This window comes from Mobula birostris, chromosome 14 (assembly GCF_030028105.1).
Source record: "Mobula birostris isolate sMobBir1 chromosome 14, sMobBir1.hap1, whole genome shotgun sequence".
NCBI lineage: Eukaryota > Metazoa > Chordata > Chondrichthyes > Myliobatiformes > Myliobatidae > Mobula > Mobula birostris.
The window spans coordinates 8328807-8355776 of record NC_092383.1 but is presented as its reverse complement, the minus strand read 5'-3'; the positions used below and the strand labels follow the sequence as shown (position 1 = coordinate 8355776).

Here is a 26970-nt window from a genome sequence, read left to right as displayed (position 1 = left end):
AAAATAATGGAGGAACTCAGTAGGTCAGACCGCATTTGAGGAATGAAATGGACATTCAACATTTTTAGGTCAAGGCTCTTCATCTGGACTGAGATTAGAGACGATATCCAGGTGGCAGGAAGCAGAGCAGCAAGAGCTGGCAAGCGATAGGTGGATCTAGATCAGGAAGGATGATAGGCAGATGGAGGAGGGATAGACATCTGATAACATGAAGATGTTGGGCCGAAGGGCCTATTTCCATTCTACATGGTCCATCTTGGAAATCAGAACTAGACAGATTTGGATGCAGATTTATTTGTCACATGTACCTGGAAACATATAGTGGAATTCATTATGTGATTAAGATCATAAGATATAGGAGCAGAATTAAGCCCATCGAGTCTGCTCTGCCATTTCATCATTGCTGATCCATTTCCCACTTAGTCCCAATCTTCTGCCTTCTCCCCGTATCACTTCATGCCCTGATTAATCAAGAATCTATTAAACTCTGCCTTAAATATACCCAACGACTTGGCCATTAACAACCAACACACCCAAGGATGTGCTGGGGCAGCCCAAAAGTGTCACCACATATCCTAGTGCCAACATAGCATGCTCGCATTGTTTGGCACAACGCAACAGAACACATGGAGCAAAAAATTCCCAGTAAAACAAGCCTGTTTCCTCCCTCCCACCCACTCACACGGACAGTCTCCCAGCTCCAGAAGGAGAAAACGTGATGAGCCCTCAGCAGACTGTGCAGCCTCTGTGGACAGAGAAACAGAGTTGACACCTAAGGTTGTTGACCCAAATCTGGCAGGGTTAAGTTGTATAAAGAATGGCAGAGCGAACAGAAGATCGTTGGCACAGTCCAAACTAAGGAGATAAAGAGCAATGCAGGATCCGAAGGGATTGCTTTCAGAGAGGCAGGCAAGGAAGTATAATGAGATTGGGATCCCAGCTCAGTTTTGAAAACACAATTCAGTCTGATTTAACTTATCCGTCTGTTTGAATAAGGCAATGGTTGTTGAAGGAATGGCAATCACTGCAGATGGTGACACTACAGAATTTGTGCTGTTTTGGCCAGGTGATGATGGTTGCTGGCTTCTAGCAACTGTACTACATGAGGTGCTTAAGGAGTGCTATTGTGCCCCAAAAACTACTGGCCAATTCTACTGTCCAAGATGAAGCCATACTCAGGTTGGAGGAACGACACCTTATATTCCGTCTGGGTAGCCTCCAACCTGATGCCATGAACATCGACTTCTCTAACTTCCGCTAATGGCCCACCTCCCCCTCGTACCCCATCCGTTATTTATTTTTATACACACATTCTTTCTCTCACTCGCCTATTTCTCCCTCTATCCCTTTGAATATACCCCTTGCCCATCCTCTGGGTTCCCCCCCCTTTCTTTCTCCCTTGGCCTCCTGTCCCATGATCCTCTCATATCCCCTTTGCCAGTCACCTGTCCAGCTCTTGGCTCCATGCCCCCCCCCCTGTCTTCTCCTATCATTCTGGATCTCCCCCTCCCCCTCCCACTTTCAAATCTCTTACTAGCTCTTCCTTCAGCTAGTCCTGACGAAGGGTCTCAGCCTGAAACGTCGACTGTACCTCTTCCTAGAGATGCTGCCTGGCCTGCTGCGTTCACCAGCAACTTTGATGTGTGTTACTTGAATTTCCAGCATCTGCAGAATTCCTGTTGTTTGGACAATTTTTATCAATGTGTGACAGAGAGCATACTGACTGCATGGTACACCAGCTGCAGCAAGACAGATCACAAAGCTCTCCAACGGGTGACTAGGACGGCTCAGCACATCACTGGGACTCAGCTACCAGACCTGGAGACCATCTACAACTCTCGATGCCTACGGCACACTTTTAACATCATTAAAGACCCGTCCCATCCCGGACACAGTCTATTCAATCTCCTGCCACCTGGTAGGAGATACAGGAACATCTTAGCCAAGACAGTAAGAATGAAAAACAGCTTCTTTCCGAGGGCTGTTGTGCAGTTGAATAATACTATGCCCCGGCTTGCCAATGCCCTTGAGTGTGATGGATTATTAAAGTCACTTGTTGCATGTAAATATGGGAATATTTTTATTTTTTATTATTAAGCTGTACCGCATGAATTGTAAACATCTGTTTTGCATGGACTGGAGTAGCACCACAATCTCGTTGGCTTGAGCAATGACAATAAAGTTCTATTCTATTCTATTTCCACCGTTTAATTGGAGGAAACCCCAGCTCATCCAAGGCAGCCATTACCAGTACACTGGCAGAGGGTGATGAGTTTAAATGCTGATATGTCAAGAGATTGCCATCCAGGGATAACAAGGGAAGAAAGATAGTCATTGATACCTCAGACACAAGAGATTCTCCAGGTGCTGGGAATCCAGAGCAACACACTCAAAATGCGCAATCAACATTTTAACCAATTTCCCCCAGGGTCAATAGAGTATGACTATGACTATGACTATGACTATTTTGGGCCGAAATCCTTCATCGTGACCAGAAATGGAGAGGAGAGAAGCCAGAGTAAGAAGGTGGCATGAGGGGTAGGAGCACAAGCTGGCAGGTAATGAAAGGTCTCGGCATGAAATGTTGATTGTTTGTTCTTCTCCGCAGATGTTGCCTGACCTGTTGAGGTCATCCAGGTTTTTGTGTGTATTGCTCTAGATTTCCAGCATTTGCAAAATATTCGCTCTCACCTGTCAGCACGAGGCCCTTCCTCTCCCCCACCTCCCTCAACATTCTTATTCTGGCTTCTTCCCCCGTCTTTTCCAGTCCCGATGAAGAGTCTCAGCCCGAAACATCGACTGCATATTATTCCTCTCCATAGATGTTGCCTGGCCTGCTGAGTTCCTCCAGCATTTTGTGTGCATTGCTCTGGATTTCCAGCATCTGCCAGAATATCTTGTGTGTAAGTGATGAGTGAAACCAGGTGGAGGGAAGGTGGGTGGGGGCGGGGGGAGAGGGGTTGAAGTGAGAAGCTCGGAGATGGCAGGTGCAGTAGTTCCCATTGATACTCTAAAGAAGTTACTTTGTGCTATAAGTGAGGGAATTTTTGCTCAGGCTCACAACCAGAATCAGGTTTAACCTCACCAGCATATATCATGAAATTTGTTGTTATGTAGCTGCAGTAGATTGCAATACATAAAAATATGAATAATACATGAATTACAGTAAGAAGTGTGTATATATGTGTGTGTGCGTGTGTGTATGTGTATATATATATATAATTAAATAAATATTGAGGTAGTGTTTGTGTCCATTCAATGTCCATTCAGAAATTTGATGGCAAAGGGGAAGTGGCTGTTCCTGAAACACTGAGTGTGTGCCTTCAGGCTCCTGTACCTCCTCCCTGATGGTAGCAATGAGAAGAGGGCATGTCCTGGGTGATGGGGGTCCTTAATGGATGCTGCCTTTTTGAGGCATTGATCCTTGTAAATGACCTGGATGCTGTTAGAAATTGTGAGATATCAAACATAGTTCTTTTCATTCAAGTCACAGATTCGGCTTCAAACGACAGGAAGTTCCGGGCAAAGTATACCTCAGGTATTCTGTTCTTTCCGAACCTCCTGTATTCAAAGGCAATCACACATCATTCAGCACTATTTATGTCTGGGAATGGCTATAAGTGAGTTATTGTGTTCGGTCTGCATGGGGATTTGTAGGAATCCAGGTTTTATCATTCATTTTTCCTATTGACATCTGTGATTCAGTTTAGTGGGGCCATAACAGCAAAAGGACTCTTGGAACTTGGAATCTGATCCCAACAGGTTGCCAGATGGTACCATGTTTGGTGGCAGTTCTCTGTGCCCAGTTTACATCCCTCACTGTGCTCTGCCTCTGTGCCATTCTCTGCCCAGCCTCTATACCTTTCTTGCACCTGTCTCACATCTGAACGCCGCCCAGTTCTGAGTTTGGCAAGAGATTGTCCGATCAATTCACGTGCTTGTGAATTATTCTCCAGAACAACTAAAAGCTGTTCAGACGATCAGTACTAATAGTGCTTCCTCTTTCCTCCAACAGATCCTTCTGCCTCATTCAACATTGACACGAAATGGCCAAAAATCATCAGAGGCTCTGCAGAAGCACAGTTTGGATACACAGTTCAGCAGCATGAAGCCAGCGGGCAAAAGTGGTAAGCAAAAATGGTCGGTCTTTCAACTGATGCCTAAAGGCTGGAACATGGCAATGGGGTCCACGCCCAAAGCATACTGATGCGGCTGGGTCCTATTGTGGCGGAAGCCCGCTGTTTGGACAATATAAACACCAGGCCAGGTGGATTGAAGAGGCAGGGTGTTGCTCTCCTCGGCTGAGGCTGAGGCTATATGCTGCTCCGGGCCGCTCCGGGCATCGTGTCTGCGAACTTCACAACGATTTGCCCTGCTGTGTGGTGAACCGAGTACAAGGCCTGGCGCCTGCTCCGGCTGGTCCAGGCCGCAGGTCTCTCGGCCCACTTTCATTCTGAATGATGTTGCTTCCTTTTATTGTTTGCATGATTTGGTTTCTCTCTCCCTCTCTCTCTCTCTCTCTCTCCCCCTCTCTCTGCGCATTGGGTGTTGATCTTTTTTTAATTGGGTTCCTTCAGGTTTCTTGCTTTGTGGCTACCTGTAAGCAGACAAATCTCAAGGTTGTATAATTTATACATACTTTGATAATAAATACTTTGAATCATTGAGTCTTGAATCTTCCAAATCCACGGTAGGCTGGTGAACGAATTACATGGGGAATCCCACAGATTAGAACTGAAGTGCTAAATGCACTTGGCAGCATGTCACTTTCCGAAGCAAAGCCAGCTCACTGGAATAAATGGAAAATGTTGGTCTTCCTGAATGTCTGGCAGGTTTTAATTCCCTTAGATTTGATTACCCTTGAAGGTTGTTTCCAATGTCAGTGAAGCATTTCTTCCATCTCAGATGCTTGTGATATTCTGTAACAGCATGAAGAATAATTCTTTCTCACGAAAATGCCTGGAGGATAATGATCAACATTGCTCTGCCTTGTGCTTTTTATAAATGACTTGGATGAGGACATGGAAGGGTGAGTTAGTAAGCTTGCAGATGACATGAAGGTTGGTGTTGTGGATAATGCAGAAGATCTTGTAGGTTAACGAAATGGAACATTGACGGGATTCAGAACTGAGCTGAGAAATGACAGATGGAGTTCAATCTGGAAAAGTGTGAAGCGATGCACTCTGTAAGGTCAAATTTGAAGGCAGAGTATAAGGTTAATGACAAGATGGAGTGTGGAGGAACAGAGGGATCTTGACGTCCAAATCCATAGATCCCTCAAAATTGCTGCACTAGGTGGCAGCATGGTTAAAAGGATGAATGATGCGTTGGCCTTCAGTAGTCCAGGGACAGAGTTCAGGAGCTAGAAGGTAATATTGCAGCTCTATAAAATGCTAGTTAGACCATACCTGGAGTATTGTGATCAGTTCTGGTCGCCTCATTATGAGAAGGATGTGGAAGCTTTAGAGAAGGTGCAGATGAGATTTACCAGGATGCTGCCTGGATTGGAGAGTAAGTCTTAGGATGATAGGTTGAGTGAGCTGGGGTGTTCCTCTTAGGAGCAAAGTTGGATAAAAAGCAACTTGATAGTGGTACATAAGATTATGAGAGACATAGATAGATTGGAGAGCTAGAGCATTTTTCTCAGCTCAGCAATGGCTATTACAAAAGGGTGTAATTTTATAACATCCATTTTTCTCTCAGCCATCTGCCTATCTAAGAGTAAGTCTGAACTGAAAAATAGTTCGCCCCAAGATTCAACCACAACCACAGTCAGCACACTCAGATAAACCTCACCCACCATCACCACGATCCACGGTTTGAAGGCAAGGCAAGTGTGAACTCTTGCACTGACTCTGGGTCACAAAAACAGGATGAATTGCTCAAGTTCTTTTATGTTGGTCTTGGCACAGAGCCATGTTTGGCAACGCCGCCTGGCAGAGTCAGGCAAGTGTGAGGTAATAAACAGCTCCTGATTAAGTGCATGAACGTTTAGCCAAATTGCAGATGCTGCCTCTTTGGCAACTGTACCTGATGCAAGAATCCAACAAAAATGTGGACTGAGAAAATGCAGCTTGGCTTGTCAAGGCTAATCTGTCCAGCAGACCTTCCACGCAGCCATAGATCTAATTACTTTCACCTCAAGAGAAGGTGAGAAAAGTATCCCTAAATTGAAACTCTGTTTTTTATTCCTGGCTGATCTCCAGAGGTAAATGTTGTGTTTTCAATCAGAAGACTGGTGTTCAAATTCTCTCTGCTACCTGTAATTCTAAATGATTAATGTACCTTAAATCGGCCCCCCCTAACCAGCTGTCAAGTTGCTAGTAGCATCACTAACCAGATTTTCATTTATAGAAGTCTTTTTCGTGATATTCCAAAGAGGTTTACAGCCAGCAAAGTACCTGTGAAGTGTTGTTCCCGTAATCATATAGTGGCCAATTTGTCCACAGCAGAGTCTTACAGACATTAGGTGACAATGATCAGGTTTTCTGTTTTAATACCGTTAATTGAAGATCGAATTTCAGGCTGGAAAATGGAAAAATCTCCTCTGCCCACCTGAGAGAGCTAAAGGACCTTGGAAGATCTCAGCTAGGAGACAGCACAGCTTATACTCCAGGCAGTGTCCTAGAGTAGCAGACTAGATGTTAGCAGTCAAGTCTCCTGCCACAACCTTTGGCCTCAGAATGTGAACATCACCCATCACGTTCTCCAACCTCATCTGTGACTCCCGATGGGGCCTGCTCTACAACGGTGAAACCGAGCACAGACTGGGCACCCATTTTACAGAGCTCCCGAACACAGCCCGCAGTGGCCATCCCGAACTCTCAGGTGCACACCATTTCATCTCCCCTTCTCATTCCCACACTGACCTGTCCACCCTTGGCCTTCCCTGCTGCCAGGGTGAAGCCCAACACAAAATGGAGGAAGATCACCTGGTAATCTTTATGTGGGTTTCCTCCAGGTGCTCCGGTTTCCTCCCAGGGTCCAAAGACATACTAATTGGTGATTGTAAATTGTCCTGTGATTATTCTCGGATTAATTTGCTGGCCAGCACAGCTCAGTGGACTGAAAGGACCTGTTCCATGCTGTATCTCTAAATAAAAGAATGCCATAAACATTGCTTCCTAAATTTACGTAGCCCTATTTCTCACACCCGCCCCCCATTCTGATCCTCTGCTCTTCCCATTTTTGTTCCTTTTTCCACACTGCCCCCAGTCCCTCCAGATCAGTTGGCGACAAGTTCCTCCGAACTTTGCTCAGATGTGTCTTTTTAAGATCTTTGTGGTCCTTCCTCTGAATACCTCCGAACCTCTGACCATAATAGGGCTGGGAGTGTATGACCTGTCTGTGGTAAACCATGTATATGTGTTGTAACTGGGTTAACTGTCTGGACACGCCCCTCTGCTGACTGCCCCTGTGGCTCCTCCCACAGAGTCCTGCGAATAAAAGCCTTTCAGTATTTTACCAAACCTCAGTCTTTTGGAGTAATTGAAGGTGCTTCACTGTCTGAGCTGTGGAGAGTTGGCCATCCAGCCAGATTGCCTGGACAAATGCAGCTGAAGTCTAAGAATCATTGCCTCAATGTAGGTGACATTGTCTTTGGCGAGAGCATTGTGGAGATTGTCCATTTTAATGTGCTGCCTCCATGGTACAAGTACAGTAACTCAAATTAATGGAACTAGCCATTCAAAGGACTTGGAGTATATAAAGTGTATAACACAGGGGTGACGGGGTGGAGATACGTCTCTACCAAAGGAAATGTAAGATGCTCCTTCCCTCCGCTAGCCTGCAGGTCACCCTTGGACGAGGCGTAGCACTCATTTAGCCCCCCCTACTTGCTTAGTCTTCACACTCCCCCCACCCACCCCGATCAGGGCTCGTGAAGCCAAGGGAGCAGGTGGTGGATGATCGTATGAGCAGTTGGTGCACATCAAAGTTCCTGGTTGTGTGACCGCTGAAGCCAGGAGGTCAATCTCTGAAGAATATTGCTAATGGCTGGGGCCACCTGTCTGGTAAAGACGCCGCCCGGAAGAAGACAACGGCAAACCACTTCTGTAGAAAAATTTGCCAAGAGCAATCATGGTCGTGGAAAGAACATGATCACTTAGGTCATACAATGCGCCACATAACAAATGAATGAGTAACACAGAAACAGGCCATTTGGCCCAGTTAATCTATAATCTGTGCTTATATACCACAGAAGCTTTGTATTCACATCTTTTTAAGGCAGATCATTCTTTAACACGATGGGCCGAAGGGTCTATTTCTGTGTGGTAGTGTTCTAGTGCTCAAAATATTTGAAGGTCTAGTAGCATTTGGTTAAATTCCAGCTGTGGTTAAGTAATTGGATTACTTTCAAGTGACCAGAACTTTGAAGGAAAAAGACTAAGAAAGAGAACTTTAAATTAGTTTTCAAGTACATAACGTTGATATACTGTTGAGTTGTGGGCTGATGTTATCGAGTAAGCATTAGTTGGACCCAGAAGTCAGCCCCAGCCAATGCATTTTACATGAAAACTAACAGCTTGTAGTTGTGGCAGCATATTTTACATGGTAAAAATGTCCCACAACGCTTTACAAGAAGCCTTACCAAGTGTAAATTTAGATTGAGACTGAAGGAAATATTATGAGCAATGAGAGCAATCTCGGACAGAGGGTTATCAGGTTTCTGACATCTACCATATGTGCCAAAGCAGAAAAGAGACCAAGGGATTTGGGGAGGGAATTATGAACTGGTTGGGGGGGGGGGTGGAGATATTTCTCGGGTGGTTGTGAGGCTGGAGGGGATTACAAAGAAGCAAAGGGGCCAATTCAGAGGATTTGCAAACGTGGATGAGAATAAGCGTAAGAAATAGGAGTCCCTCGTTTGGTCTGCAGTTCAGAAAGGTCATGCCGACTTTTCAACTTTGCATAGCTTTCCTGCCACTATCCCTATAACTTTTTTGATTCTTCAATTATTTAGGAAATATTATTTAGGAACAAAAGTAATGACTGAACCTTCACATCTGCTGACGTCTCAAAGTCTGTCCATAGCCGTTTCTGAATAATCCTGCCTCTTGGTATGTGTGACAGTAATAAACCATTACCAATAGACTTGCAGTGTATTCGGAGGCCTCCGTTGATCAGGGTCAACCATGGATGTTGCATCCCAGCTATCTAGAAATACATGCCAGGACCATACGATATGGAGAGCAAGCTGTTGCCCATGTGGCAAGCTCCCCCTCTCAATGCATTTGATGCACCCAAAGGAATGGCAGAGACCAATTCAGTTTGGCACCAGCAGTGTCGCAAGAGTTGCCAGTCAGCGTTGAACTCAATGTAGGGCTTTAGGGACTCTAGCTCCATATTTTTCTCTTGGGGTTTACTCCCGAAGCCTTCCCCATGAGTAGGTATAGCCTCAAGGCAGCGGAGGTTTGAGATCAGAGCTTTCCTTCTCCTGGTTGAGCTGCCAACCACGGCTGATGAGCCCCATCTGCCCAAAGGGGCTGGTTTCAAGGTGCCAGTAATCCACTTTTGCCCCTTCTCCTGTCAGTAGAAATGGCTCCGCCAGGCTTAGAAGCTAAGCCGCACGTGAAGGCCAGGAACTGGACTTTGTTGTCAGTGGCTATTTGAGCCGCATGCCATTGAGAGCATTTAATAGGTAGTGGGAGCTTATCCCCACTATCACCCCTGGCTATGACAAACTTAAGGATCAAATCATTACACAGGGCATTGAGCTAGACTAAGGTAAAAACAACAATGCAGAATAAAGTGTAAAAGCTACTCACAGAGCGCCGTGCATGTTAACGATAAAGTGCAAGATCATAACGAGGTAGATTGTGAGACCATCTCATCATGCGAGAGGTCTGTGCAAGTGTCTTATAATAGTGGGATAGAAGCTGTCCTTGAAACAGGTGGTGCGTGCTTTCAGGCTTTTGAACCTTCTGCCTGGTGGAGGAGGAGAGAACAGAGAATGTCTAGGTGGATGGGGGTCTTTGGTTAATGCTGGCTGCTTTACTGAGGCAGCAAGAAGTGTAAGCAGGGTCCATAAAGAGGAGTCCAGTTTTGTACATTCAATTCAAGTTTAATTGTCATTCAACCATACATGAACACAGCCAAACGAGACAGCATTACTCTGGGGCTAAGGTGCTAAAGAAAGTACCAACAGACACACAGCACAAAGCAAACATAGCACATATAAGCTAGCAAGCACATAAAGGTATAAGTAAGATACAGTCAACACAAAAAAATAGTCCAGACCTGAGCCATGAATGCTGCTGAAATCTGCAGTCGACCGCAATATAGCTTATCTCCTGCTGAGCGAACGCTGGGAGGCAGCACCAGCTCCAGCCTGGTCGCCATGCCACACTGCCTCTGGTGGAGCACACCAGCTCCGATGCCTCTCTCCTGGCAGCTGTAAACATGCCTAGTCATGGCACAAAGACAGGCACTTTGGCCCATCTGGTCCATGCAAACCAAAAGGCCCATCCAAGCCGGTCCCACTTTGCAGCCCTTTCCAATTCATAGTTATTGTAGTATTCAAGTAGAGCTCAATGTAGACTACATGCCAATGGTTTTTTTTCAATTTTTGACTTCTCTATTTTCTCCAACAAATCTGGCTCTTTGGGTTCTCGTGGAACTCAGAATCAATGCACCGTAATGTATTTGGATGGTTGCTACCATTTTTACTTTGTTGGCATTGCAGCACAACACGTTTACTAGCTAAGCCAATGGGCCAGAATTGTGACTGCTCCTCAGCCTGTAGAAGGCATTGAACAGGCATTTTTAAACCACTTTGATCTCAAATGTAAGGTATCAACGTGATGGAAAAGAGTTTCGGTGAAAACATGGAGGGATCGGGAACTTTTGGTGCTCTTTGGGTGGTCAGTCAATGGAGCTGAAACATGCTTGGATCTCAAAATGTTCAAAAATGTCAACTGTTTACTCTTTTTCAAAGATGCTGCCTGACCTGTTGAGTTCCTCCAGCATTTTGTGTCTGATGATTTGGAATAGAAGAGGAACAGTTTACAATAGCCAACTGTTTCTGGAGGTGGTTCCTCAAGACAAAGGTGGAATGCTTAAATGTGTAATGAAATTCTATAGGACTGATTAAAATTTAGGGAATCATCGCAATCTAGCGGGTACTCCATTTGCAATGCAGGAAATACAGCCAACAATTTACCTACGCAAACATGAGGAAATCTCCAGACGCTGGAATTTCAAGCAACACACTTAAAAGTTGCTGGTGAACGCAGCAGGCCAGGCAGCATCTATAGGAAGAGGTACAGTCGACGTTTCGGGCCAAGACTCTTCGTCAGAACTAACTGAAAGATGATATATTAGGAGATTTGAAAGTGGGAGGGGGAGGGGGAGATCTGAAATGATAGGAGAAGACAGGAGGGGAAGGGATGGAGCCAAGAGCTGGAAAGTTGATTGGCAAAAGGGATATGAGAGGATCATGGGACGTGAGGCCTAGGGAGAAAGAAAGGGGGAGGGAACATTGACCTCTAACTTCCGTTAATGCCCCACCTCCCCTTTGTACCCCATCTGTTATTTATCTATTATTATATATATATATATATAATTTTTTCACTCTCTCTCTTTTTCTCCCTCTGTCCCTCTCACTATACTCCTTGCCCATCCTCTGGGATTCCCCCCTCCCCCTTTCTTTCTCCCTGGGCCTCCCGTCCCATAATCCTCTCATATCCCTTTTGCCAATCAACTGTCCAGCTCTTGGCTCCATCCCTCCCCCTCCTGTCTTCTCCTATCATTTCGGATCACCCTCTCCCCTTCCCACTTTCAAATCTCTTACTAACTCTTCTTTCAGTTAGTCCTGACGAAGGGTCTCGGCCCGAAATGTCAACTGTACCTCTTCCTATAGATGCTGCCTGGTCTGCTGCGTTCACCAGCAACTTTTAAGTGTGTTGCTGCAAACAATTTACCTACAGCTGGTTCACACAAACAGCAATGCACCTAATTAAGAGGTACCTAACAAAGTGGCCACTGAGTGTATGTTCATGGTCTTCTGCTGCTGTAGCCCATCCACTTCAAGGTTCGACATATCATGCATTCAAAGGTGCTCCTACGTACACCACTGTTGTAACGTGTGGTTACTTGAGTTACTGTCGCCTTCCTGTCAGCTTGAACCAGCCCAGCCATTCTCCTCTAACCTCTCTCATTAACAAGGAATTTTCGCCCGCAGAACTGCCACTCACTGGATGTTTTGTGTTTCTCACACCATTCTCTGTAAACTCTACAGACTGTTGTGTGTGAAAATCCCAGGAGATCATCATTTTCTGAGATACTCAAACCACCCCATCTGACACCAACAATCATTCAATGGTCAAAGCCACTATGTTCTCATTTCTTCCTCATCCTGATGCTTAGTCTGAACAACAACTGAACATCTGGACCATGCCTGCATGCTTTCATGCATTGAGTTGCTGCCACATGATTGGCTGATTAGATATTTGCATTAACGAGTGTGTGTACAGGTGCACTGAATAAAGTGGCAACTGAATGCGGTTATGGCCAAGTTATCTGTTTAAATTGTGTTGCTACAGGGGTAAATATAGGCCTGGTTTTTCAAAAGTACTGTTCTAATCTACATTTGATATATTTCCTGACATCACCTTTTGATTACTATTTCTGAAAGGTTCTGATCCAGAGGATCATTTGCTAGGACTGAAATGAAGGTTACAATTTTCTTTACTGGGCACTAATGTAGGACACTGGGCCAGGATAACCAGCACCATTTCCATTTCAGAACCTCCCTGCGTCTTTAAACTGCTCTTGTTTTTCTGTGTTACAGCAATAACCATATGACATAGGAGCAGAATTAGGCCATTCAGCCCATCGGCCCATTTACAGAAGTCTTTCACTACTGCATAGTGCTTTGGAATGTCTTGTCAGGGAGGTGAATTGTGCTAAAGCAATACAAATGTTTTTTTGCTTTCCTCTTTTCACTTTTATAGAAATATTCCCTTGGATCATTTTAGAGCTTGGTCAACTCTTCCAACCCTTTGATGTGCAGTCCACAGTCAATTTGCAGCTAAGCTCCACCCTTACTCTGAAATCCTTGCTGGCCAAGAGTCTTCTGTTTTATAATGAGTGTGTTGATGCATCCTGAAATTCCAACCATCCAATAATACAACTGAAGAGCTTTTCAACTCAGGATATAGCTAACAAGAAGCACAGTACCACTTCCATTTGGCTCTCTGGACTTGTTGCTTCCTGAACTAAATTTAGGCAACACCTGCTTTTGATTAGGAAGACAAAGAGAAGATTAGCTTTATTTGTCACATGTACATAGAAACATACAGTCAAATGCGTTGCTTGCATCAAATCAAATCAGCAAAGTGCCAACATAGCATGCCCACAACTCACTAAACCTAATGTGTACGTTAAACCCGGAGGAAACCCACACGGTCATGGGCAGCACATACAAACTCCTTCCGAACAGCGGCGGGAATCGAACCACGGTCTTACAACTCACGCTGTAAGGTGTTGCGCTGAATGTTACACTACCATGCCGCCCCGAGAATAGCGTAGTTTCATTGCCAGCAGCCAAAACAGAGCTGTTGTGTCCCCCCAAATGTACATGTTGCTCCTTTCACATCAGTTTGACCTTCTTTGTGATTTGATTGTTCCAAAACTTGCATCGATCGAGTGGGAAGTGCTTCACAATGGCACGAGAATTACTTTTGTTATTGATCTGTGTTTCAGTGTATGGTGTGTCTAGGGAATGGAAACACCTCTGGTGAAGGGGCTTGATGTGTCCATTCCAGGGCTGCTCACTCACCTTCGCTCTCCACCGGACATTCGGCTCTCACCCGTGGCTTCCAGTAGCTGCTTGCATGTGACAGTGGCTACATCACAGTACACATGCTTTGACTAGCGAGGGTAGCCAGCGGCAACATACCCTGGTGCAGTAGGGACGCGCCTGCCCCAGCATGCAAAATCGGGTCTGGTGGTCTGGGCAGATGAGATCTACAGTGAGAACCAATGGCCAGGAAGGCGACTCTGCAACACTTTGAGAAGAGCAAAGGGCAGGACAAGGCATAGAAGAAGTCAGGATCATCCTCTGCAACCAAGGGAAACCCCAGTTGTGACGACTACTCGTACCGCTGGAGCCAGACTTCCGAGGTGAGAAGAGTGGCTTTTCCACTTTAAAAACTCTCTCACACTGGTTTCAAAATTACGACAGACAAGCAATCAATCAATCAATCAGTGTTTGAAATGATGGGTGAAGTGACCCTGCTGGGGAGAAATGTACTCCAGTGGCATTTTATCTCCTTTATGAATCACCAGTAGTTCTATTGATGGCAATGCCATTTGATGGTCCGGACAGATTTTGTCAGGTGACCTCCAACCAACTCATCCCTACTCTCCCATTATTGTCATTATCATCCATTCATTCTCAGAGAGACCCAGATTCCCACCTTAACTGGAGAGTGATGAAGCTTTTCATAACTCTTCTGTCAAACAACTGTATTTATATTTACTCATTTAAAGATACAGTGCGGAACAGCTCCTTCTGCAACAACGAGCTGCCCCTCCCGGCAAGCCACCTATTAACCCTAGTCATGGGACAATTTACAATGACCAATTAACCTACTAATGGGTACACCTTTGGACTGTGGGAGGAAACCAGAGCACCCAGAGGAAACCCACACTGTCAAGAGGAGAACGTACCACCTCGTTACAGATGGCGTCGGAATTGAACTCTGAACTCTGGAACATCACATGCCATAATAGCATCATATTAACTGCTACGTTACCATAGCGCCCAATATTTTATACTAAATGGATATCTTCCATCCAACAAACACACATATGAGGGGAAAAAAACTTTTAAAAAAATCTCACGATTTTTCTTGCTGCTATTGTTTGCAGCAGTGCCCAGGAGATTCATTTCTGGTGACCTTTCCTGGGGACCATGGACTATTTGCTTAATGGTACTGGTCCATGGCATAAAAAACTTTTGGAACTCCTGCCTTAGAACATTCTTTGAGACATGGTGACTCTAGTCCTAAAGCACTTCATAATCAAAGGACTGCTCACTGAACTACCATGCATATTCATCTGAAGTTATAAAGAGAACTGCTGTTTGGCCACACTGATAAAGCTAAGAAAATGCCAAGGCTTTATAAGGCGTTGGCCAGGCCCACACTTGGAGCTTATCTAAGAAAGGAGGTGCTGACATAGGAAAGGGTCCAGAGGAGATTCACAAGAATGATCCCAGGAATGAAAGGGTTAACATATGAGGAGTCTGCGATGGCTCCGGGCCTCTGCTTGCTGGAGTTCAAAAGAATGAGGGGTGTTCCATTGAAACCAATCGAAAGGCCTAGATAGAGTCAACGTGGAGAGTATGTTTGCCATAGTGGGGGAGTCTAGGACCAGAGGTTGCAGCCTCAGAATAGAAGGTTGTCCTTTAGGACAGGGATGAGGAGGAATTTCTTTGGCCAGAACGTGGTGAATCTTTGGAATACATTGTCACAGATGGCTGTGGAAGGCCAAGTCTTTGGGTATATTTAAAGTGGAGGTTGATAGGTTCATGATTAGTATTGGTGTCAAAGGTTACGGGGAGAAGGCAGAGGAATGGGGTTGAGAGGGGCAATAGATCATCCATGATGGAGTGGTGGATCAGACTCCATGAGCCAAAAGACCTAATCCTGCCCCTATGTCTTATGGCCTTGTGGTTTAAAACTGTGGTCACTTGATCCATTTTGATCAAGTCATTTGAGACAGAACTTTTGACCAGAAGACCAGGTAAACTCCTTTCTAGCTGATGGTCGAAAGACAGTGCGGCGTGTCCCTCAGTACTGCTCTGTCAAATCAGTAACAGTTTGATGCTCAAGGCAAATACTTGAGCCCATGACCTACTACAATCCTCGCCTATTATCTGTCAAAAAATGAATCAATTTGTCAACAAGCCCTGATGTGGTCAAATGTAGTAGAAGTATAGGATTTCCTAACCGAGAGACACTGTAGCAGGCAAAACTGAAAATGAATGGGTGGATTCCTCATCAGACGTTAATCAGCGGAGGTGATGAGTAGTCATGGTGAAGTGAGTCTATCATTCGAACCTTGCTTCCTGAGATCAGACAGGTTCCTATCATTAGGCCAGTGTGTGGTGCTGATGGTTGCTGCCAAGACTGGAGCAAAGGCTCAGTTCCACCAGACTGTTATTATTATTATTTTAAGGACAGACATGAGATTAATGCAACCTAATCCTTGTTGCACCCCCATAACAGTGCTAGGCCTGCGGCCAGGATACTGACAATATGATCTCTGTGGAATTTCGCCACTTATTTCAAGATTTCATTCGATCTTTTTTTACCTCTTCAGTTGTTTGATAGTTTCCAGTTATGAAACCTATCTTCTTTTAAAAAAAAACAACTTAATTAATCGTTAACATGAAAGTATTTTAGTTTTTTTTTTGCTTTTTCTAATCTAAGCTGAAGTCAGGCCACTAAGGAAAGCAGCCGTCCCTCTTGGACTAAAACAAAGACCCATTCAGTTGTCTTCCAAACTTGTCTGTTGTTGCTTTTATGACCGAGAAGGAAGAACGTAGTTTCTCTTCCAATCCAGCACTTTGATCGAACAAGGCTACCTCTGGTCAGAAGAAACAGAACCTAAACCATAAGGCATAGGAGCTGAATATGGCCATTTGGCCCATCAAGTCTGCTCTGCTGATCCATTTCCCTCTCAACCCAAATTCCCCTGCCTCCTCCCAGTAATCCTTCATGCCCCAACTAATCAATAATCTATCGATCCCTGCCTTAAACATATTCAATGACTTGTCCTCCACGTCCACCTGTGACAACGAATTCCACATGTTCACCACTCTCTGGCACAAGAAATACCTCCACATTGCCACTCAAAATGGACACCCTTCTATTCTGAGGCTGTGTCCTCTAGTCTTAGACTCCCCATCATAGGAAACATCCTCTCCACATAGACCCTATCGAGGCCTTTCAACATTCAAGCAACACACATCAAAGTTGCTGGTGAACGCGGCAGGCCAGGCAGCATCTCTAGGAAGAGGTACAGTCGACGTTTCGGGCCGAGACCCTTCGTCAGGACTAACTGAAAGAAGAGCTAGTAAGAGATTTGAAAGTGGGAGGGGGAGGGGGAGATTCAAAATGATAGGAGACGATGGGTTTCAATGAGATCCCCTTCATTTTCCTGAATTCCAGTGAGTACAGGACCAGAGCCGTCAAATGCTCCCTCATATGATAAGCCTTTCAATCTCGGATTCATTTTTGTGAACCTCCTTTGAACCCTCTCCAGTGTCAGCACATCTTTTCTGAGATAACCATGAGTGAGGGAATTATTATAAATAATAACAATCATGTGAATGTAATTTTGACACATTAAGGGAGAGCAACAGCTGAGCAAAATAAGATCCTTGTGTACCCTAGGGCTTCTTGTTTTACATTGTTTTCTTGGATTCTGAAGCTATTTTGAACAAATGTTTTCAAGACTTTACCTTCAAGTTGGCTGGGCTGGCTTGCTCGTGGCACAAGGAAGAATCTGACACAGGGGATCCTCCTTCAGAAGTCCTGGCTGAGAAATCCCTGGCTGGTGGGAGCGGAATTGGAAGCGTCTGTCAAGGTTGGGGTCTCAGCAAGGCCCTGCTTTTTGGCAGTGCAGGCGCTGCTTAGGTGTGCCAAAGTGTATCATTTGTTAAATCTGATCCTTGTGGGGCTCAGGACCAAACTGCACTCAGCAACATACCTTAAATTCTGGTGCATATTGGCACTCCAGCAACCCCGCACTGAGCAGTAACCATTATTAGAAGTAATCATTCCCTGGTAGGCTTCACTGTATGAGGCACCCGTGTATTCAGGATCAACCTTATCCTCCACATTCATTTATGTGCATTAGGAATTTGCTGTGGTGTGTTGGTTAGGGTGCGACATGCAGCAAAAAACATTCAACATTTATGAAGAATAAAAATTTATATAAAAAAATAAAGTTAGAGGTTATAAAGTGAAATGTGCACAAACACATAAATACCAGCATGTACTTACAATAAAAACAGCACTATAAAAAGCGACTTAAAGTTCTTACAGCAGAGCGATGGAGATAATAGGTAGGGGGAGGGGGTGGAGGCTAACTAGAATATTCATTTACAAACAAGAGAAAGTCTGCAGATCCCAGATATCTAAGCAACACGTATAAAATGCTGGAGGGACTCGCGGGCCAGGTAGTACCTATGGAAGAGAGTACAGTCGGCGTTTTGGGTCAAGACCCTTCAGCAGTCCCGCTGAAGGGTCTCGACCCAAAACATCAACTGTACTCTTTTCCATAGGTACTACCTGGCTTGCTGAATTCCTCCAGCATTTTGTGTGCGTTGCTTAGAATATTTATTTATTTATTTAGAATTATTGTGTGGAATAGGACATTCCAGCCCAACGAGCTGCACTACCCAGAAACCCATCAATTTAACCCTAGCCTAATCACAGGACAATTTACAATGACCAATTAACCTACTAACCAAAACATCTTTGGATTTTGGGAGGAAACCAGAGCACCCAGAGGAAACCCATACAGTTCACTGGGAGAACGTACAAACTCCTTACAGATAGCATTGGAAATAAATTCCAAGCTCCAGAACTGCCCAACTTGTAATAGCATTGCACTAACCCCTAAGCCACCTTAGCACCCTAATGGATGATCAGGTTAACTAGCTAGGGGACGAATCCTTAAAGATGGCATGAAGTTTTTGTTTGAATATCCCCATAGCACTTTCCAGAAGGGAGCTTTTGGAAAAGGCCGTTTTCAGGGTGGGTAGTATCCGCAAACGTGTAGTGACTGCTTTCAAACCTAGCTGCTTTCTGAGAGGCACTGTATTATTTGGGGCTACTGCAGAAATAGTTTAATCAGCTTCTCGGTAAATTTGCCAGCTGGCTGATTGGCAAGCCTAAGCATTGCGCTATCATTGGTTTTAGTAGATGGGATTTGTGCTACTTGTCTGGCACCTTGTCACTTGGATGCCTAACACTCTGGCAAGCGTATAACTTAGGGCCATTTCTTTATAACACAGAAGATTATTTGATACTAAAGATTAGCTATCTTTACAACATTAAAGATTAGCTTTATTTGTCACATGTACATCGAAACATCGGAAAGTACAGTGAAATGCGTCTTTTTGCTTCAGCAATCAACATAGCCCGAGGATTGCACTGGGGAAGCCAAAATAGCATGCCCACAACTTTCTAACACTAACCTGCATGTCTTTGGAATGTGGGAGGAAACCAGAGCACCCAGAGGAAACCTGTGCCGTCACGGGGAGAATGTACAAACTCATTACAGACAGGCAGGAACTGTAATCTAATTGATGGGTCTGTAAATCTTTGTGCTTACCGCTACTCTACAGTGCTGCCCCTACGCAGTACTCTGCTCAACCCTGGGCCGCAGAGATCGCGGGGCTGTCACACCTCGTTATCAGGCGCGGGTAAGGGTGCCCGACGAGGGTCACCAGTTGGAAAAAACACCGATGGTAAGGCGCCCCTGATAGCGAGGTGTGACAGATGACGACGGGGGATGGGATGGTGAGCCGAAAAGGGGTGAAGATGTCGTAAAGAGCTCGACTGCGCTTAAGGAAGACCAGAGTTAAGCCGGACGCTCCAGAGATGGAGTCTCAAGGGGTCGGATGGTGGGACACGACTGAAGAGTACGTGGCGCAAGGTGCACGGCCCGAGACACGTCAGGGTCCTACTGAGGAGACAGGGAAGTCTGTGGGGATGTCGTAGCTGGCAGCTCTTCTTGGCCAGTTCATTTCCACGCAGCAGGCCTGGGAAGAAATACCTCTGCAGGATTTCCGAGAGCTACAAACCAGCCTGATCAGAGACAAGTGTTGTCCCAGGAGCACCCAACACGTTAGGGACTCCCAGGTTCATAGCGTCTCCAGTCCCCTCGGAGGGTAGAAGCCCAAGAATGCTGCTTCCACCATCAGCATCCCGGTGATCTCTGCTACCTGGGCCTCCAGGTGTGCAGAACAAGCCCTCACAGTCACCACAGGTGTCTTCCCAACAACAGGTGCCTGCGCCTTCTCCTGCACCTGAGCCAAGATGTGGAGTCTTTGCCTCCCGGTCAGAACCTGAGATGTCAGTCTTCCAAAAGGGAAAGGGTATCGAGAATTACCTCCTGTGTTTCCAACAGCTGGCCAAGACGTGGGGGTGACCCAAGGAGGAATGGGCATGTCGACTCATCCCTCCACTAACTGACTGAGTTTGAAGCCCACTCAGCCATGGATGAGGAAAGGTCCAACTGTTACCCTGAACTGAAGGAGGCACTCCTAGCAAAATTTGACATATTGCTGGAGACTTATTGACTAAGGTTCCGGAGAGGTCTGTGCCAGCTGGAGAGTTGGCAAAGGACTGTACTGGCACTGGATAAGGCCAGAGGTGTGGAGGCTGGATTTGACAATACTGTAGATGAATAGTTATATTGGAAAGTTAAAGACAAAGTGTGCCATGGAGAAAGCCTCTGTATATTTGCAAATTTTTGCATATACGTTTCTTTTCATTTGTCTATTTGTAAATATTTTTTTCCTTCACAACCTTTGAGCAGCTTTTGCACTTTTTTCACCTGGCACTAAGCAAAATCCCTGGCACTAACATGTTGTTGTAGCTTCCCATCTGTTTTTTTTTCAACTGGTGACCCTTGTCAAGCACGCTTACCCACAACTGATAGCAAGGTGTGACAGGGACTTCGGGGTTTATCCAACTGGGGCAAGCATATCTGCAGTTCGACTGCACATAATGGCATGATCACTCAAGTCGAGTATGATGCTCTCCCAAGGGGTCGGCTCTGGGATGTCAGGGTGAATTCCTTTAATGGAGAATGCTTGTGCATGGCTTTGTGAAGAGGCTGATGTACAGGCAGCCACCAGATGATCCTTGACAGATCGGAGTCATGGTCCAGTGGCATGGAATGCAAGATGACTGGGGACCCTTCATTGCTGCATTGTTCCTCCACTTTCACTGCCACTGTGATGTGTCATCATCTTCTGCCAGTGCCACCATTGACATCTTGGTTAGTTTGGAATCTCATGTGGATAGGGTGGTGAAGAAAGCTTTTGGTATGCTGGCCTTTATAAATCAGAGCATTGAGTATAGGAGTTGGGATGTAATGGCAAAATTGTACAAGGCATTGGTAAGGCCAAATTTGGAGTATTGTGTACAGTTCTGGTCACTGAATTATAGGAAAGATGTCAACAGAATAGAGAGAGTACAGAGAAGATTTACTAGAATGTTACCTGGATTTCAGTACCTAAGTTACAGAGAAAGGTTGAACAAATTGGGTCTTTACTCTTTGGAGTGTAGAAGGTTGAGGGGGGACTTAATAGAAGTATTTAAAATTATGAGGGGGATAAATACAGTTGACGTGGATAGGCTTTTTCCATTGAGAGTAGGGGAGTTTCAAACAAGAGGACATGAGTTGAGAGTTGGGGGGCAAAAGGTTAGGGGTTAACATGAGGGGGAACTTCTTTACTCAGAGAGTGGTAGCTGTGTGGAACGAGCTTCCAGCAGAAGTGGTTGAGGCAGGTTCGATATTGTCATTTAAAGTTAAATTGGATAGCTATATGGACAGGAAAGGAATGGAGGGTTATGGGCTGAGTGCAGGTCGGTGGGACTAGGTGAGAGTAAGAGTTCGGCACGGACTAGAAGGGCCGAGATGGCCTGTTTCCGTGCTGTAATTGTTATATGGTTATATGGTTCTTTGTCTTGGATGTCAGCAGATGTGAAGATTCAGTTGAAGGGCCTGTACTGTGTTGTACTATTCTATGTTCTATGTTCCATGTTCTATGTTCTAAGCTAAGGAGCTATCGCCAGATGGCAAAGTCCAGATGCTATCATTTTTGGGAGCTCAAGAACTAACAAATCTTTCCACCACGACAAGGTGATGATCTTCGAAGAAGAAAACCACACGTGTGTGTATCACGCACCCACTGTGGAGACTCTACTTTCCGCAGCATATTTCACCATCTTGGGATATCACAGCATTTGGAAGCCACTCGCTTTTACAGAAGTCAAGTTATCAGTGTAGTGTAGAAAATGAAGCTGCCTATTTGCTCAGCAAGCTTCCACAAACAGCAACGAGATCCAGTCTTGTTGCCTGAGGTGCTCCAGACTTGGGTCTTCTCTGAGCCGAAGTTCATATCTTCGCTACCGCTCGGAGACAGTGCATGAACCGGCTTAGTGTCGGCCTGGAAAGGCCACACTCTGCTATGTAGACAGTCCATTGCAGACCAGACAAAGATGAAAACCACATTACAGCCACTTCTGGGAAAGGAAAATAATGCTTGCAATATGTTTGTATAAATTTAGTTTCTGAGCTCTGTTATTGCCTTGTGACCTCAAAATAAAGAGGAGGTTGCCACTACTTGTAAACAGGCAAAGCAGGGCTTTTTTTCCCACAAGGCATTATTTTAATAAGGCCAAGAATAGAGAAGGGAAATACATTGATTTAATGGCACTTAATTTACCCTCGACAAATCTTGAAAGGCTTCAAGTATGAGGGGTTATTCTGCAGTGTCTGACAATCGCACAAATTTTCACGCAATGGCTCAGCTCCAGGGATTCAGCCCAGGGCTAACAAACCTGTCAAAAGAAAACTGTTATGGAAACAGCAATGAGGAATTCTTCTATATCTGAGTGCGACGGTATTCCTGGGACTCCACCCGGGACTTGCATGACTGACAGTACTGAAAACCGAGAGGAAGCTACTGACATGATGAAGGAAGCCCTGAACCCTGCCGGAGGTGGAGGACCTTCATTGCTGCCCCAAACGCCAGTGGTGTAACAGGCGGTAAGTAAGCAGGCGTGGTTTAATTGGAATAGGCCAGAGGAATTGCGGTGTCATTCCTGTAGTGAAACACGTTAAAACGCACAGCCACTATTGCACAGAGCATTCCCTCTTTACTGGAGAGACTTGTAGTCTATATTAGTAGAGCTGCTGCCTTGTAGCTTCCCTAGGCCAGATTCGATCCTAATGTCCGGCGCTGCCTGTGCGGAGTTTGCAGTTTCTCACCATGACTGTACGGGCTTCCTTTGGGTCTCCAATTTCCTCCCACATCCCAAAGACTTGGAATTTGGTAGGTTAGTTGGTCCCTCCCACATAGCCCTCCATTTTTCTATCATCCATGTGCACATCTAACAGTTTGTTAAATGTCCATAATGTACCTGCCTTTGCCAACACCTGAGCAGTACATTCCACACTCCCACCACTCCTTATGCAAAAACCATACAGTACTGCTAGGGTAGGGTGCCTAAGACTTTTGCACAGTACTGCACTACTGACCCCCCCCCCCCTTATACTTTCCTCCAATCACCTTAAAATTCTGGCACAGTACTGTATTTAAGCCTTAGCCTTAGGTCTAGGGTGCTGAAGACTTTTGCAAAGGACTGTAAATTGCTTAAAATAGGAAAGTGTGGGGAAACAGAAATAAGAATACTTAGCTTTGTATTAGCTCTGTAGTATTCAGTTGTATTTGGTAACTGGAGAGGTGTAATATACAGCTCTGTACTGTCTTTAGCCACCCTAGCTATATATATGTGCTAAGACTTTTGCACAGTAGTGAAGATTAGGAGAATGGGCAAAGAAGTGGCAGATGGAATACAGTGTAGAGAACTTTACAATCTTGCACTTTGGTAGAAGGAATAAAGGCATAGATTATTTTCTAAATGGGGAAAAAAATCAAAAATCAGAGGTGCAAAGGGTTTTGTGTGTCCTAGTGCAGGATTTCCTAAAGGTTTGTTTGAAGGTTAAGTCAGTCGTCAGGAAGGCAAATACAATGTTATCATACATTTCAAGAAGATTATAACGTTACAATCCATTAGTCAGTCCACGTATGGAACATTGTGAACTTTTTTAGCCAGAAAGGATGTGCTGGCTTTGGAGATGGTCCAAAGGAGGTTTATAAGAGTAATCTCAGGAATGAAAGAGTTAACATATGATGGCTCTGGGACTTAACTCACGGGAGTTTAGAAGAATGGAGGGCAGCGGATCACATTGAACCTGCTGAACATCGATAGAGTGGACATGGAAAGAATGTTTCCAGAGGTGGGAGATTCTAGGATCCGAGCGCACACAGCCCTAGAGTAGAAGGGCATCTCCTTTGAACAGAGATGAGAAAGAATTTCATTTAGCCAGAGAGTAGTTAATCTGTGGAATTCTTTGCCACAGACAATTGTGGAGGCTAAGTCATTGGGTATATTCAGAATGGAGTTCTTGATTAGTTAGGGTGTCAAAGGTTACAGGGAGAAGGTAGGAGAATATGCTTGAGAGTGAAAATAAATTGACCATGATTGAATGGTGGAGCAGATTCGATGGACCAAATAGTCCATTTCTACTCCTATGTCTTATGGTCTTATGGTCAAAGCTCTAAGCTCTGGGAACTCTGCTTCCAAGACTGTGCAAACACAGGCATCATCTGATTGACTACTGAGGTTCTAATGACTTCAATTCTGGAGACTTATAGTATCTCAGTAGGTTGAATTCTTTCCCATTAGCTCAGTAATTGGCTGTCATAAGATTATTGAACAGTTCCCTAGTATTATAAGATGGATGCTTGACTTCACAGTATACCCCGCTAAGATCTTTCACTTTATTGTCTACCTGCACTGCTCCGTCTCAGCAGCTGTTACACAATATTGTTTTACTTTGTACTACCCCAGTGCACTGTGTAATGAATTGATCTGTATGAAGTGCATGCAGGCAAAGGGTTCCGTGGCTTGGTACTTGTGACAATAATGGAACAATTCCAATTCCCAATGCATTCCCATGGGAACTTTGCTGGAAGTGAGGTGGAACGTTGCACTAAGAAAGGTTGAGCAAAGTGTTGAGTTATTGATGCCGTTGCTACCTTGTTTGACACCGGTCTTCACGAAGGTTGTAGACACACTGATAGAGACCTAGAATACTACAGGAGAGAAACTGGCCATTCAGCCCATCTAGTCTATGCCAGCCTGATCTTCTGCTAGTTCATCTACCTGCAACCAGACCATATCCCTCCCTAACCTTAACCTATCCAAACTTCTCTTAAATTGATTGACCCACATCCACCACTTCTGCTGGCAACTTGTTTCACACTCTCACCAACCTCTGAGTGAGGATGTTTGCTATAACATGGCCTAGATCTTAAGACATTGGGGGAAGAATTATGCCACTTGACCCATCAAGTCTGCTTTGCCATTAAATTATAGCTGATTTATTATCCCTCCAAACCCCATTCCCCTGCCTTCTCCACATAAGGTCTGACACCCTTACTAGTCAAGAACCTATCAACCTCTGCTATCTATGCACCTATCAATGAACCCAGTCACTTGGGCTCCACAGCCATCCGTGGCAATAAATTGCACAGATTCACCACCCTCTGGCTAAAAAAAAAATCTTCCTCATCTCCATTCTGAAGGAACATACTTCTATTTATTTATTTTTTGATTGAGATACAGAATGGAGCAGGGCTTTCCATCCCTTTAAGCTGTGCTGCCCAGCAACCCTTGATTTAACCCTAGCCTAATCACAGGACAATTTACAATAATCAATAAACCTATCAACCAGTACATCTTTGGACTGTGGGAGGAAACTGAAGCACCCAGAGGAAATCCATGCACTCACAGGGAGAACATCCTTACAGGTGGCAACCGGAATTGAACCTGGGTCGCTGGTACTGTAAAGCATTGTGCTAACGATTAAGCTACCATGCCGCCCTATTTTGAGGCTGTGGCCTCCGGTCCTAGACTCCCCCACTATAGGAAACATCCTTTCCACATTCACTCTATGCAGGCTTGATGCCATTGTAGAGCAAATGTAAGTGGGAGTGAATTTTAGTAGCAACCATACCTGAGGAGGGTGTTGTATGTTGTCTCAATATTAGTGCAGCCAGTGGCTTTAGTGTGGTCCCTATCTTAACAGAGATTCATTGCCTCAGTTTAATCTTACACATGAACTTGACAACCTCGATTCTTCAAGCACTCGGAGTTCTGATGGCAGAAACAAGCCACTTATTCTGCAACACACATCAAAATTGCTGGTGAACACAGCAGGCCAGGCAGCATCTCCAGGAAGAGGTACAGTCGACGTTTCGGGCCGAGACCCTTCGTCAGGACTACCTGAAAGAAGAGCTAGTAAGAGATTTGAAAGTGGGAGGGGGAGGGGGAGATCCAAAATGATAGGAGAAGACCAGAGGGGGAGGGATGGAGCCAAGAGCTGGACAGGTGATTGGCAAAAGGAATACGAGAGTATCATGGGACAGGAGGCCCAGGGAGAAAGAAAAGGGGAGGGGGGGAAAAAAACAGAGGATGGGCAAGGGGTATAGTGAAAGGGACAGAGGGAGAAAAAGGAGAGAGAGAAAAAGAATGTGTGTATATAAATAAGTAACGGATGGGGTATGAGGGGGAGGTGGGACATTAGCGGAAGTTTGAGAAGTCAATGTTCATGGCATCAGGTTGGAGGCTACCCGGACTGATTATAAGGTGTTGTTCCTCCAACCTGAGTGTGGCTTCATTTTTACAGCAGAGGAGGCCGTGGATAGACATATCAGAACGGGAATGGGACGTGGAATTAAAATGTGTGGCCACTGGGAGATCCTGCTTTCTCTGGCGGACAGAGCGTAGGTGTTCAGCAAAACGATCTCCCAGTCTGCGTCGGGTCTCGCCAATATATAGAAGGCCGCATCGGGAGCACCGGACGCAGTATATCACCCCAGCCGACTCACAGGTTCAGTGAAACAATCTCCCAGTCTGCGTCGGGTCCGCATCTTTTATTCTGTATCTTTTATTCTCTGGGCCCAATCCAGAAAATGTGGAGGAAAAAGTGAGGAATTAAACACACAGCATTGAGAATCATGAAAAAAAGAAAGAGGCTATGTTAGAAGCAACTAATATTTAAATTTTAATGTGGTGGGCAGCACTTACACTGAAAATGACAAAAGTAAATTATGTAAATAGGAGAGTGTTTTGACTAGGGATTTGC

At 45.1% G+C, this 26970-nt stretch overlaps 1 protein-coding gene across 1 annotated transcript in view; it reads left to right on the top strand.

The window, feature by feature from the left end:
• The window catches only part of itga11a (integrin, alpha 11a), a 217425-nt gene that overhangs the window by 31878 nt on the left and 158577 nt on the right, over positions 1–26970 (top strand). The window contains exon 2 of the mRNA XM_072278053.1: positions 4016–4127. Within this exon, the coding sequence (XP_072134154.1) occupies positions 4016–4127 (112 nt within the window). The remainder of the gene's footprint in view (positions 1–4015; positions 4128–26970) is intronic.